Here is a 16,009-nt window from a genome sequence, read left to right on the forward strand (position 1 = left end):
CATAAAATAGGTCTACCTGATTACTTCGTATGTCTGTCCGGAGCTCACTGGCACAGGAACATTTGAGGGCCCAGAATACTTTATACAATGTTTTAAGTTCCTTGCAGACAAGCCATGTGTAGCCAATGTGATATTCTCTAACTGCAGGCTGCAATGTACCTATTTGTTGGCTTTATGTAGGCTATTTTTACATTGTTGGCAATGGCAATAGAAGTTACTTTTAGATTTGTATAATTTTCATTTAGGTTTAGATAAATTTGAACTCCAAATGGAAAAGGTTGCCGACCACTATTACTGACAACTTCGGGAGCGTAATGGCAGAATCTGCAAAGACCAGCAGCAGCCGGAGGAAGAGTTTAGAGAATACGTTTCTTTCTTCTGGTTAGGCTCTCTTGAGTCATTTGTGTGTCTTAATTATTTAATCACACTGTGCTCAAAGCATCAGACAAGCTCAGTAGCCTACATATAGTTGATTTTATTAAAACACATAAGGTGTGTCTATATATGGAAAAATATACGTTTTAAAATTTCAACCAGTGGATTGGTCAAAAGAACATACGACTCTTGGTCAACCAATATTTGTTTTAGTCGCAGACAGCCCTAGAATTCACTAATACGAAACATTCAGGTTTGAGCCCCATGGATTATTCTTACTACTGTATACTTGTACTGTATATTAATTTAGACTGCCTCTGTTAGCTAGGGAGGACAAAAACTTTCCTTACTAAGAGAAAGGTCCATTACAGTGAAGGCCAGGTCTACTCCAGGGCAAGGCAGGAGTAGAAACCACATACAGTCACTGTTCCAAACTAATTACGGTGTACCTTAATAAAAATAACCCAGGCCGGAAAAAGTCCTCATCCAGAGCATGACTTGATTACATAGAATTAAAAAAGACATACGTATTAACAAGTAAAGGCCCTGTTTAGTTTTCACATGCCGAGTGGTCGTCTTTAGTCTGTTAATTATTCACCGGTCTTTATTGTAAGTGTTGCACCTCCATTGTTTTGTGTTTTCCATTACCTCATGGGGTCATCAACAGCAATAGTACCGTATTCACGTCACGCCAAATCCTAAACTAGTAGGACTGTAAAGCCCACAGTCTGTCTCCATGTGAAGCAGCACACTGTCTGCACTGCAGGTCACTTTTTTCTCATTTGCATTCTTTTATTTAAAAGTAAGAGGGCGTGGTCTAAGTTCCTATAAAAATGCAGTACAGGAGAAGGTAGTCTACCTGGAGACGGTACGGTATCAATTCACAAAGGTCTGACATGACCCTAAAGCACGTGTCAAACTCATTCCACAGCGTGCTGAGTGTCTGCGGTTTTCGCTCCACCCTTGTACTTGATTGATGTAATAAGGTCACTGATTAGTAAGGAACTCCGCTCACCTGGTTGTCTAGGTCATAATTGGAAGGAAAAAACTCAAACTCGCAAGCCCTCCATGGAATGAGTTGGACACACCTGCCCTAAAGTCATGGGTACAGTGGTGTGTGTGGGGGGTTTAATTTCTACAGAGATATGTGGATGGGATGCACTTTCTCATGGCTGATAGTACAGTAGAGTACAGTATCAACAGACCCTGCTCTTTGACCCTCAAATTAGACTGTTTGTAAACTCATTAGCTTAGAGAGACAGCATCCCAACAATACAGAGAGCAGACAAAGATATCCATCCCTCCATCCACCTAGGCTCATCTTTTATTCCCCGGGATCCTGTTTTGTAGTGGGTCACTAAACATGCGGGCCTGTAGATTAGAGCTGGGCGATATGGACAAAATCCATATAGTGGTAAATTGCCTGGATTGATACGATAATGATAAACAGAACTAGCTCATTTTCCCCCAACATCGGACACCCCCTAACTTCAGACTCTCTCCAGCGGTTAGAAGATTAAATCACCTCGAGTTCAACATTTAAAAGGCCTAGAAAATAACGGTACATTTTGCTAGCTGACCACCGATTTTCATTGCAGTTTATGTAAATGAAGTTAGATTTTGATTGTTTCAAAAAAGTAATATATATACACATTGTGGGACACGCTGTATTTGTAAACTTTTACTGCCGACAGACCACACACATAATTTAATATCCAACTTTTTACCTAAATTATTCATATTCATGTTTATCTTAGTATTAAACTATTATCTACTTTCTCAAAACATAATATTAATCTGTAAAACAAAATAATGAGACATTATTTGGTTACAACACTGAAGAAGGTGTTGGTGGAAAACCATTTATAATAGTCTACAGGAGGGCGCACCGGGCTACGCAATGAAAAGTTGACAGGCAAGTATTTTCTTTTTACAGGAAGGCTAGCCAACTAGTCAACTATCTAGTAAACACTTTGGATACGAGGTTGGTGTCTCTTTTTTGAACAACATAACTGTAATTGAACAAAATAGTAAGGTGGCAAATAACTGCCGATAATACAGGACGTATTTCTTTTGCTAAACCGCGTATCAAAAAGCTGATAGTAGTAGTATTTCCACTGAAATGTCAGACATGCTAATTGCTAATCCATTAGCTAACATTTTTACGACATTAATAATCACAAAACATTGATGTCTTGATCACAAGATAACACTGTTGAAGGTAATATGTTTCTTAAATGCTGTTGAAAATGCCGATAATTTGGGGTGCTACGCTATAATTTTATAACATGAATGTGCACCACAGTTTATTTTGTATTATCCTTTAAACTATTTCTCTAGTATAGGCTACTTATCGTAATGAACGTTATCAGCAAAATGCCTGCGATAAGTGATCAGCATGGTTGGTGTCGATCATTTTCGGTTTATCGTCCCAGCTCTACTGTGAATCATCTATTTGCCAGCTGGCTGTCACAGTATAGTGCAGCCCTTCGCCTGTCTTTAAGTGGTGGGCTATTACTGTCAGTCAAACAGATCGCTGCCCTGCCGGCCTGGCCCAGCCAGCCTCTGCCAGGTACACTCCTCCTGCTAGGCTGTATGCTGCAGTGTGTTTGATGTGAGAGGCCACGCTCCGCTCCACTAGAGCCTGACAGCAGCCGGTGTTTTCTCAGACCATTAAAATAGATGAGGTATACATCACAAGTTCCCCCTTTCTCTCTGAAGATCATGTTCATGTGTGTGGATGGAGAAAGAGATAGTGTGTGTGTATTAGGGGAGTTGACAATAGCAGGGAGGACCCTATGACTGATTACGAAAGCAGAGCCATCTCTCAGTGTAGTATGTTTACCACAGAGCCAGAGAGAAGAAGAAAGAATGCTGATAACTGCACGACTACAGTCAATAACAGTGAATCTATGTATTTTTCTCCTCCCAGTTAATCCTCACTGAATCCACTGTTTGGGGTGAGGTAATCTAGTGCTTTAAACTCATATTAATGTGACTTTGTAACCCCTTAAGTGAAGCCCACCCCTACCATTATGGTGGAGTTCTCTTTAAACTGCTCTCCCTTCCCTCCATCCTTCCCCTACTCCCTCCTCCTTTCTCCCTGCATCACCCCTATCTCCCTACCTCTCCCTACCTCACCCACCAAACCCTCCCTCTTCCCCTTTCTCCCTCCCTCTGCTTTGGACCCCAACAGGATATTAACTTTCCATCCCAGTCTCATTTCCTGCAGGGGATGGCCTTTCATGTGTCACTGCTCCCTCTGGGCCCTGCTGTCACCACAACCTTTTCACGAACACACAGTACAAACGTGCGCACACCCATACATGCAAGCGCGCACACACACACACACGCACGCACACACAAGCACACACACCCCTCCGTACTGGCAACATCTACAGCATTACAAACGCACATGGGCACGTGCAAGAGTCAGAATTGCATACACATTTACATTTGCACATCCAAGCTCATGCCCACATACAGTAGTCCAATCAGACCAGACATACAGTAGTCCAATCAGACCAGACATACAGTAGTCCAATCAGAAAAGACATACAGTAGTCCAATCAGACCAGACATACAGTAGTCCAATCAGACCAGACATACAGTAGTCCAATCAGACCAGACATACAGTAGTCCAATCAGAAAATACATACAGTAGTCCAATCAGACCAGATATACAGTAGTCCAATCAGACCAAACATACAGTAGTCCAATCAGAAAATACATACCGTAGTCCAATCAGACCAGACATACAGTAGTCCAATCAGACCAGACATACAGTAGTCCAATCAGACCAGACATACAGTATGAGGACAGACAGTCTGACTTTCCATCCAAACCAAGCAGCCAACACACACAAGAGAAGGGTTTGCAGATCCTATGTCTACAGGCTCAGTCACTTTCACTAACATATATGCTCATGCACCCACACATCTAATCAATCTCTCTTTAATGACAGTCCCTTCCAAGCTTCTCTCTCACACACACGCGCACACACACACACACACACACACACACACACACACACACACACACACACACACACACACACACACACACACACACACACACACACACACACTCTTCTCAATCTCTTTCCCCTTCTGCTCTTCTCATTTCGTCTAGCTGTTAAAGAAGCCAGCACGCCAACCAGGGAAAGTAGAACAGGCAGAGCCAGAGCAGAGGGATTACATAACGGTCTGTCACCCAGTTTTAATCTCTATCATATGGACACCAGGGGCTCCTTAGGCCAGGGACAGTCCCTTCCATGTAAAGATATTTTACAGCGCTCTCTAAACACCAGGCCAGACACACACACTCTGGGGCCACAGTCTGTCTGTACACTCTCTCTCTCTGTCTCTGTCTGGGTGATGCTTAACCGAATGCACTCAAGTGTTGATTTACAAAGGGCACATGGCCACTTGTACTGCTAATAATGTTGTGACACATTCAATGGAAATGGTTCAGGTTGATTTATTATTAGCTACACACTGTTCCAGGATCAGCTCTGCTGCCTGCCATTTGAAGTGGAACCATTAAGGGCTGGAGAACTAAGCTAGGCCAGGCTCACTGATAGAGGAGGACTGCATGGGGATCAGGGAATACCATCACTCCATACATTTCTAGAATGATGTCAGGGCATGTGGAGATGGCAATGACATACAAAGTGGTATTGCAGAGGTTATTAAGGGATATAACATAATAACCTTAAAAATTTCACAAGATGTGATTAGGCTACTCAAGCAGACCCAAACACACCCTTAATTTTCAAAACATCCAAGCACCCTGTGTGTTTAATGAGTGGAGAAATGTGTCATAAAGCACTGGCTGCCATAAAGCACCAATCACCAGCCAGGCAGGCCATCTGAAGGAGCTATTTGAGCTATGGGTTTATGGTGCCCCCACCAAGCATGCATGTGTGTGTCAGGAGCTTTGGACATGTTGAGCCTACTGAGTTTTCCTTCTGGCATTCTGAATCTGAACACACATATGGAAAGTTCATCTCATTCTGCCAATGGGGCACATGGGTCAAATTCTGCAGCACGAGAAAAAATTGGGTCTCCAAGTATGGTGCATGAGGGCAGATGGCGAGCATTCAATGACAAAAAAAGTCATAGAGAAACATGAAGAACATATTGATAAAAACAGCACCAAGACACAAACAAAAACCAAACAGTTAAGGGGCATTGGTCAAAATGACAGGTCATTCAGGACGCTATTATTTTAATATGCAGTCAAATGAAGAAACATAGTTGTTGTTCTAGGCCAGGTCTCACGTCTGAGTTTGCCAAACTAGGAACCTCTTCAACTTACAGCAATACCTTGCACAATTCCAGCCCATTCAACATGAGTAGGGGGAAGTATCTTGGAGGACTGTTGGCCGGTTTCAATGGTGCACATGGTTGGGTTCATTTAAGCTGCATCAATAAATCAGTAGCTAGTTGAACATCTGCACTTAAGCATCCGGTCGCGAGGTACTGCTGGGGACAGCACGCGTGCTGCAGAGATTCCCAGGGCCTCTAGGGCCCTATGAGCACGGGGGAATTCCCAGAGAGGGAAAAAGACTCACAAGCCTAGAGCGCAACAAAGAAGCTATTTGGGTATTTAGGGCCTCTTTGTTGTAGCTATGTTTTCTATGACTCCGGATTGGGCCTCAACAGTAGCCTGCAGTCTGTAGGCCTAAATTATATGAGCCGCATTCTAAGAACCTGAACAGAGGTTATGTACAGGGTGCTTCAAACCCCTATGCGGAAAGAGCGTTTTTAACCCCTACCCCTATCCATAAAGAGAGTTGTAAAGTGTCTCACCTCTCTCCCTGAGTGCCGTTCAATTGCCTTCTTTACTTTGCCATAGGTCCCTCTTCCTAAAGTCTCGAGCAATTCGTAGCGATGTTTCAGGTTATGCTTGTGGTGGTGTTTCTTGAAGCCTGAATTTCTCCTGCTGCCATTGCCAGCTGCCGGTGTCTCTGCCATTGAATGACCGACAGGTAGCGGTGGAGGGGACAGGTCACCGCCAGATGGTTTACCCGATGAGGTGAGGGTTTGTTTGGACTCAGGACGGGTCAGCCCTCGGTGGGCCGAGAGAAAAGCTGTATCCATCTTCTCTAGGGAAGTATTAAAACTAACTTCCCGAAGATAAAGATCTTAAACTAAGCTATATTTTACAAATATTGATATTATAGTAATACTTTATTATAGGCCTAATAATAGTCGTAATAAATACAATAAATTACAAGGAACAATGCGTAAATATTATATTAATAAACATATACATTATTCCGATTGTCTAATGATCACTGCCTTTGTTCATTTTTTTCTGATCAAAGAATTCTCTCCACATCTATTCATCCATTTGTCGCCTTATAAGAGTGAGTCATTATTATATGATTAAATAAAAAAGCTAAATATTACAAAGGAGACATCATCTATCTTGACGCGTCTGATACATAATGTAATGTAAATTATGTATGTCTAACTATAAAGGTATATTCTAGGGCAACCGTCCTCTGAATATGTATTCAGAATTCGACAGACCAATGCATGTCAGAAGCTGAATCCACTTTCGATTGATGTCTCCTCGGGTATGGACAATGGTGCTCAAAATTGAGCAATCCAAAAAGAAAACATATTTAGGTTAATTAAAACATCGGGCTATTCCATTCTCGTTATCCGTATAGTAACTGGCATTATCTATCTCGCAGTCTTTCGTTTATTCTGGGTCGTTCACATAATCTACCGTGAAAGTGCTGCCAACATTGTTAACTCTAAACTAACAGGCGAAACCTTCAGCGTCATTGCCTCCCGAGAAAGCAGCGACGAAACCGGCGTTCTGGATGAAGATCACCCTCATTTTGTCCTCAGGTGCAACGTCATTCAGCTGCTGAACTCTGTGTATGGTGCGAGTGCTCCATGCCCAAGTCGACTTTAGAGATGCGCTATGATCAGATATGTCAAGCTCAGACGTTTTGAATATTGCCATGGTCGTTTTGCTCTCCTTAATCGTGTGCCCTTCGTCTCTCTTTCTCTTTATTCTCTAACGTGAGGGGCTGTGAATAAGGAATGTGAGATGATCGAGTCCGGAGGCGGAGTTACAGTCCTCCTCCCCTCTGTCCCTCTCTTTGTGCTCCCTACCTCTCCCCTCCGTTAGCGACTGCTGCTGACTGACTGACTGCTTTTCACCCTGAGGCTGTGGAAGTATAGCCCTCTCTCTGGCAAGCTACAGTCATTTTACTATAGCCTAAACATTAGAGTTCAGTTTTTAAGGGCAACTCAGACAGAGTCAAAGTTTAATATATTCGTTTAATTATTAATATTGCTGAAACCTTAATGAAGCCTTATGAAATGAATCCTGCAAGTGCAAACTCTGACTGGTAGATTTTTTTCATCAATAATATAACAACTGTGCCATGTACTGTGGGTCAGTCAGTCCAGAGTCAGCAGCTATAACAACAAATCCGTATGGAAAAACAAGAACAGGTAGTCCAATGCAATGTTATCACTAAATAAATGTTGCATAAGTGCATTCATCCTCTCTGATGACATTGATGGAAGACATGCAGTGAGACACATTGAGAATCTGGCTCTGCAGAATTCAGAATTCAGAATCTGGCTCAGTGTTCCTGTCTGTCCCTGGGAACAACTTAGTATTATGTCATCATGCACAATGAATTAGATTTTTGTTACATCTGGTTCTTAGAATGGAATGCAACAGAATCTCAGAAGAGATTATCTAATTAATAGACCATTTTGCTGAAGGCTATGTTGGATAATACTACTGAGCACTGCATGCAAGAATATATATTGTTATTACATGGCCACTTAGTGGAGATACATTGTATTAAATCAAATCAATTAAGTAGCCGAGGTCAAACGGAGGAGTGGTTTTTGCCTATTTAAATACAACTAACACATATTATATTTCTACATTTTTTTTATTCACTATTACATTTCAAATGTATTAACTATTTCAAATGTTCCTACTACCTTTATTATAGAAAACATGTTACTGTAATGTCTCTTTGCCAATAATAGGCTACTTCTCTCCCCGGGTCCCTCATCCTCCAGCCAACTGCAGCATCAGATGGACCAGTGTCAATCTGCCTCAGGAGCCTCACCACCAGTCCACTGGGAGTGTATTCAACAGTCACAATGTTGCAGCTAGAAATTAAATCTACCTTCAATTCTACTTGACAGGTGATCATAGTTCTACACAATACATATATAGCCGACTGTTATATCCAAGTGTTGCACACCCCTGAACAGACCTACTATGCCCAGAGCTCCTCAACTCACTTCTGGTCCTAATCTAGACCAAGACTCCCAGAGGTTACCAGGAAATGACCTGATGGAGCCTGCAGCCTCCTCACTGAATCATCTCATTGGGTTTACTGTAATGGCTCTTGTTATAGCTGTGTTGTGTATGGTGTAATTTATACAGAGAGAGGGGAAGTTTATGTCAAACAGCATCTGATTAGAGTGACCCGTTTTACTTTGATCTCTACAATAGATTTATACATTTAAAACATTTGTGGTATTTTTCTCTCTCTAAACATGGTCATCGGAGTATCCATTTATAGCAACACGGACTCAGGCAGAGATGTGTATCTGATATGATGCAAAGATGGCCTTATTTGCACTCTCAGACAATATGTTCTTCGACAAATATAATGTAAATACTGCCCTCTACTGTGGAGAGGTATGGAGACGTCCCATAATCTCATCTCAACATTTCCCAAAGTCAACCAAGAGGTCCAGTCTTTACATAACTAATGGTCATATTTTTCTCCTGACGCAATTTCATTCAAAACAATATCAGCAGTTCCAAATAAATATACATTCCTCTCCACTAGGGTTTTTGATTTACAAATGTATGATTTTAGAGTTCCCAGACTGTCAGAACTCAATGAATTCACCATCAGACAGACGAGCATGGCTGCCAAACGACCATAAAAATATATTCTGGGCAGCACCTGTGGAAATAAATGTAATGGCTTCTACATAAAAAAATAGAGATGTTAATATTATTGTATTTGTCGCAGCCGCCTCTTGGAACATATGTACCATTATATCATATTTTACAAAGAATATTCTAAAACAGATGTCACTATAGATCATTTTCATAACACTGGAACATGATAAAGAAGTCTTAAGTTTCCATGCCAGTGTGTTCAATAATAGTAAGCTATGACACTTAACACAAGGACACTTGTCCTGTTCCAAATGTCCATTTCCTTTTTCTCTGCAATGTACTCAACCAAAAAGTTATAAAACTTTAACTTCATGGTTACAAAACACCAAATAAAATGAATAAGTAATCATTTCTAAACTGCAATTTCACATTGTGCTCTTGGTGAATCTGAAAAACATATCTCTGAACTCTGAAGCATCGATCTCCTTGAAGTGCATGGTTACATGGTTACATCCATGGTTACATCCTATAGGTCTATAGTGCGCTACTTTTGAACCGAGCCCTATGGGCCCGGCTCAAAAGTAGCACACTATATAGGGAATAGGTGTCACGCCCTGATCTGTTTCACCTGTCCTTGTGCTTGTCTCCCTCCTCCTCCAGGTGTCACCCATCTTCCCCACTTATCCTCTGGGTATTTATACCTGTGTTTTATGTCTGTCTGTGCCAGTTTGTCTTTGTCCTGTCAGCGCATGTCTTTTACCAGCCTCTCTTTTTCTCGTCCTCCTGGTTTTTGAACCTTGCCTGCCTGACCACACTGTCTGTCGTCCTGTACCTCTGCTCCACCTCTGGATTACTGAACTCTGCCTGAGCCTGCCCTCTGTCCTGTACCTTTGCTCTTACTCTGGATTACTGAACTCTGCCTGAGCCTGCCCTCTGTCCTGTACCTTTGCTCTTACTCTGGATTACTGAACTCTGCCTGAGCCTGCCCTCTGTCCTGTACCTTTGCTCTTACTCTGAATTACTGAACTCTGCCTGAGCCTGCCCTCTGTCCTGTACCTTTGCTCTTACTCTGGATTACTGAACTCTGCCTGAGCCTGCCCTTTGTCCTGTACCTTTGCTCTTACTCTGGATTACTGAACTCTGCCTGAGCCTGCCCTTTGTCCTGTACCTTTGCTCTTACTCTGGATTACTGAACTCTGCCTGAGCCTGCCCTCTGTCCTGTACCTTTGCTCTTACTCTGGATTACTGAACTCTGCCTGAGCCTGCCCTCTGTCCTGTACCTTTGCTCTTACTCTGGATTACTGAACTCTGCCTGAGCCTGCCCTCTGTCCTGTACCTTTGCTCTTACTCTGGATTACTGAACTCTGCCTGAGCCTGCCCTTTGTCCTGTACCTTTGCTCTTACTCTGGATTATTGACCACTGCCCACTTTGATCTGTCGTTTTCCTGCCCCTGTTTCAATAAACATTGTTACTTCACACAGTATGCACCTGGGTCTTACCTTGATACCCGATAATAGGGTGCCATTTCAGACACAGCCCATGTGTTCCTGGCAGGTGTTTACTATAGAACCCCTGGGCCACTGGCAGAGGTCACTCAGAATAACAATTTCAAGATCAACACAACTACTTCGGCACACAGTAGGCATCCAAAATATAATATTTCTCATAATATGACTCTTCTTTCCTTTTTTTTTCTCTTTAAGAAGCTAGACCACCATTAAGAGGGAACAAAAATGCTGTATTAAGAATGCCCAAAATAGGGACAGATCCACACTTCAAGAACTCGGAAAACTTTGCATTACATTGGATATCCGGGATATTGTTATTTGTAATGAGAAATCTGCGGCATACAATCTTGACTCCTACTGACTCACCAAAGCACCTCATAAATTGGAGATAGTGAATGTCCCGCTTGTCTTACATGGTAAAGCTGAGAGAGAAAGAGTGTGAGCGAGAGAGATGAGATTCAGAGGCGTATTCAAATATATGTACAGGGGTGCAACTTTCACTGGGGACGGTGTGGGTCATATTCCCCCACATTCTGAAATTGCTTTTTCTTTAACAGAATGAAACAAAACAAGTGTTTTTTTTTCCGCAGTGCTGAGCTAGTATTGTAACTGACATGTAAAGTTAGCTAATGTTTCATCCTCTCGACTGAGGTGAATTAATTAGGTATGCTAGGTAATATCTACCACAGCCAGGTCAGCTCTAGCCTCTAGTTATTGGTCAGATAACGATATGAGGAGGCTAATATTACTACCCAACAGCTTTTGTTTGTATGGAAATGTTTTGTAGCCTTTGTTTTGTTCCGTTTCAGAAGTAAATTAACTTAGCTAGCTATCCCCAGTTGATGTACCGTGAGAGAGAGCTGGCCAAAAGTTGGCTAACGTTAGCTATAATGTTTTGCCTCAATCACACTAGACCGGAATCAAATGATATAACCATCAGCCAAACTATTGAATATTCTGTTTTTTCATTGCAGTGTGAGTTTTATGAATCAGTATGGCAATGTGACGTTAATGATCTGTCGGTTTCCCGAGCTAATTCCCTACCTTTCACACTGACATAGTAATAAACAGCTCTAACGTTACAGGATTCAAGGTCATGGTATACAGTAGAGGTCTGCATGGGACCGATTTCTTCATCCAGCTCCCGCTTGCATCCGCTGGCTTTCTGTCCGACTCCCACCCGCTACTGCAAGAACTGGTCCCAAACCTAACCACATTCCCGCAATGTCATTTTAGGCATATGTGATGCAGCTCACTTGCCAGCCATGGTCCCTGCAATGTTGTGCCCTATAGTCAATATCAAATGTGGAAAAATAATTTACGAAATAGGTTAAATTACAAGAGATTCTCACATGGCCCCTATATTGTATTACTGGGCTATAGCAGCCAATATGATAGATATAAAAATATAAATGCAACATGCAACAATTTCAAAGATTTTACTGAGTTACAGTTCATTTGAGGAAATCAGTCAATTTAAATATATTCATTAGGCTCTAATCTATGGATTTCACATGACTGGTAATACATACAGTTGAAGTCAGAAGTTTACATACACTTATGTTGGAGTCATTAAAACTCATTTTTCACATCACAACTCCAGTGGGTCAGAAGTTTACTGTTGACTAAGTTGACTGTGCCTTTAAACAGCTTGAAAAATTCCAGAAAATGATGTCATGGCTTTAGAAGCTTCTGAAAGGCTAATTGACATAATTTGAGTCAATTGGAGATGTATCTGTGGATGTATTTCAAGGCCTACCTTCAAACTTAGTGCCTCTTTGCTTGACATCATGGGAAAATCAAAAGAAATCAGCCAAGTCTCTATACTGACGCTTTTCTTGTTTGATTGCCTTGCAGAGGTAATAGATACAGTGCCTTGCAAAAGTATTCGGCCCCCTTGAACTTTGCGACCTTTTGCCACATTTCAGGCTTCAAACATAAAGATATAAAACTGTATTTTTTTGTGAAGAATCAACAACAAGTGGGACACAATCATGAAGTGGAACGACATTTATTGGATATTTCAAACTGAAAAAAAAGTAAAAAATTTGGCGTGCAAAATGATTCAGCCCCTTTACTTTCAGTGTAGCAAACTCTCTCCAGAAGTTCAGTGAGGATCTCTGAATGATCCAATGTTGACCTAAATGACTAAACTTTCAGCTCATACAAGGAGAAGACTGATCAGCGATGCAGCCAAGAGGCCCATGATCACTCTGGATGAACTGCAGAGAACTACAGCTGAGGTGGGAGACTGTCCATAGGACAACAATCAGTCGTATATTGCACAAATCTGGCCTTTATGGAAGAGTGGCAAGAAGAAAGCCATTTCTTAAAGATATCCATAAAAAGTGTCATTTAACGTTTGCCACAAGCCACCTGGGAGACACACCAAACATGTGGAAGAAGGTGCTCTGGTCAGATGAAACCAAAATTGAACTTTTTGGCAACAATGCAAAACATTATGTTTGGCGTAAAAGCAACACAGCTCATCACCCTGAACACACCATCCCCACTGTCAAACATGGTGGTGGCAGCATCATGGTTTGGGCCTGCTTTTCTTCAGCAGGGACAGGGAAGATGGTTAAAAGTGATGGGAAGATGGATGGAGCCAAATACAGGACCATTCTGGAAGAAAACCTGATGGAGTCTGCAAAAGACCTGAGACTGGGACGGAGATTTGTCTTCCAACAAGACAATGATCCAAAACATAAAGCAAAATCTACAATGGAATGGTTCAAAAATAAACATATCCAGGTGTTAGAATGGCCAAGTCAAAGTCCAGACCTGAATCCAATCGAGAATCTGTGGAAAGAACTGAAAACTGCTGTTCACAAATGCTCTCCATCCAACCTCACTGAGCTCGAGCTGTTTTGCAAGGAGGAATGGGAAAAAAATTCAGTCTCTCGATGTGCAAAACTGATAGAGACATACCCCAAGCGACTTACAGCTGTAATCGCAGCAAAAGGTGGCGCTACAAAGTATTAACTTAAGAGGGCTGAATAATTTTGCAAGCCCAATTTTTCAGTTTTTGATTTGTTAAAAAAGTTTGAAATATCCAATAAATGTCGTTCCACTTCATGATTGTGTCCCACTTGTTGTTGATTCTTCACAAAAAAATACAGTTTTATATCTTTATGTTTGAAGCCTGAAATGTGGCAAAAGGTCGCAAAGTTCAAGGGGGCCGAATACTTTCGCAAGGCACTGTACACTGTTTGTATTCGGTCATGTTACTGGTCGCCTTGCCCTGATTAAAAGCAGTGGTTCGCGCTTTCAGTTTTGCACGAATGCTGCCATCAATCCACGGTTTCTGGTTGGGGAATGTTTTAATAGTTGCTGTGGGTACAACATCACCATGCACTTGCTAACAAACTCGCTCACCGAATCAGCGTATTCATCAATGTTGTTGTCCAAATCTATGCAGAACATATCCCAGTCCCATCCCATCCCAGTGTGTGTGTGTGTGTGTGTGTGAAGAAATACAATTACAGTAAAAAGATTTTTAAAAATAACAGTAGCAAGGCTATATACAGACACAGGTTAGTCGGGCTTATTGAGGTAATATGTACATGTAGGTATGGTTAAAGTGACTATGCATATATGATGAACAGAGAGTAGCAGTAGCGTAAAAAGAGGGGTTGGCAGGTGGTGAGTGGCGGGACACAATGCAGATAGCCCGGTTAGCCAATGTGCGGGAGCACTGGTTGGTCGGGCCAATTGAGGTAGTATGTACATGAATGTATAGTTAAAGTGACTATGCATATGTGATGAACAGAGAGTAGCAGCAACGTAAAAGAGGGGTTGGGGGGGCACACAATGCAAATAGTCCGGGTAACCATTTGGTTACCTGTTCAGGAGTCTTATGGCTTGGGGGTAAAAACTGTTGAGAAGCCTTTTTGTCCAAGACTTGGCACTCCGGTACCGCTTGCCATGTGGTAGTAGAGAGAACAGTCTATGACTGGGGTGGCTGGGGTCTTTGACAATTTTTAGGACCTTCCTCTGACACTGCCTGGTGTAGAGGTCCTGGATGGCAGGCAGCTTTGCCCCAGTGATGTACTGGGCTGTACGCACCACCCTCTAAAGTGCCTTGCGGCCAGAGGCAGTGCAATTGCTGTACCACGCAGTGATGCAACCGATCAGGATGCTCTCGGTGTTGCAGCTGTAGAACCTTTTGTTGATCTCAGGACCCATGACAAATCTTTTTAGTTTCCTGAGGGGGAATAGGTTTTGTCGTGCCCTCTTCACGACTGTCTTGGTGTGTTTGGTCCATTCTACTTTGTTGATGATGTGAACACCAAGGAACATGAAGCTCTCAACCTGCTCCGCTACAGCCCCGTCAATGAGAATGGGGGTGTGCTTGGTATTCATTTTCCTGTAGTCCACAATCCTCTCCTTAGTCTTGGTACGTTGAGGGATAGGTTGTTATTCTGTCACCACCCGGCCAGGTCTCTGACCTCCTCCCTATAGGCTGTCTCGCCGTTGTCAGTGAGCAGGCCTACCACTGTTGTGTCGTCTACAAACTTAATGATGGTGTTGGAGTCGTGCCTGGCCATGCGGTCGTGGGTGAACAGGGAGTACAGGAGGGGACTGAGCATGCACCCCTGGGGAGCTCCAGTGTTGAGGATCAGCGTGGCAGATGTGTTGCTACCTACCCTCCCCACCTGGGGGCGGTCCGTCAGGAAGTCCAGGATCCAGTTGCAGAGGGACATGTTTAGTCCCAGGTTCCTTAGCATAGTGATGAGCTTTGAGAGTACTATGGTGTTGAACGCTGAGCTGTAGTCAATGAATAGCATTCTCACATAGGTGTTCCTTTTGACCAGGTGGGAAAGGGCAGTGTGGAGTGCAATAGAGATTGCATAATCTGTGGATCTGTTTGGGCGGTATGCAAATTGGAGTGAGTCTAGGGTTTCTGGGATAATGGTGTTGTGAGCCATTACCAGCCTTTCAAAGCACTTCATGGCTACGGACGTGAGTGCTATGGGTCCGTAATCATTTAGGAAGGTTGCCTTTGTGTTCTTGGTCACAGGGACTATGGAGGTCTGCTTGAAACATGTTGGTATTACAGACTCAATCAGGGACATGTTGAAAATGTCAGTGAAGACATCTGCCAGTTGGTCAGCACATTACCGGAGCACACGTCCTGGTAATCCGTCTGTCCCCGCAGCCTTGTGTATGTTGACCTGTTTAAAGGTCTTACTCATGTCGGCTACGGAGA

General features: G+C 42.6%; 1 protein-coding gene across 1 annotated transcript in view; it reads right to left on the reverse strand.

Annotated features, from left to right (window-relative positions):
- LOC110521416 (NUAK family SNF1-like kinase 1) overlaps positions 1-7,501 on the reverse strand; it is a 37,826-nt gene extending 30,325 nt beyond the window's left edge. The window contains exon 1 of the mRNA XM_021598948.2: positions 6,189-7,501. Coding sequence (XP_021454623.2) covers positions 6,189-6,479 — 291 coding nt within the window. The 5' untranslated portion in view covers positions 6,480-7,501. The remainder of the gene's footprint in view (positions 1-6,188) is intronic.
- Positions 7,502-16,009: the final 8,508 nt, after the last annotated feature.

This window comes from Oncorhynchus mykiss, chromosome 30 (genome assembly GCF_013265735.2).
Source record: "Oncorhynchus mykiss isolate Arlee chromosome 30, USDA_OmykA_1.1, whole genome shotgun sequence".
Lineage (NCBI taxonomy): Eukaryota > Metazoa > Chordata > Actinopteri > Salmoniformes > Salmonidae > Oncorhynchus > Oncorhynchus mykiss.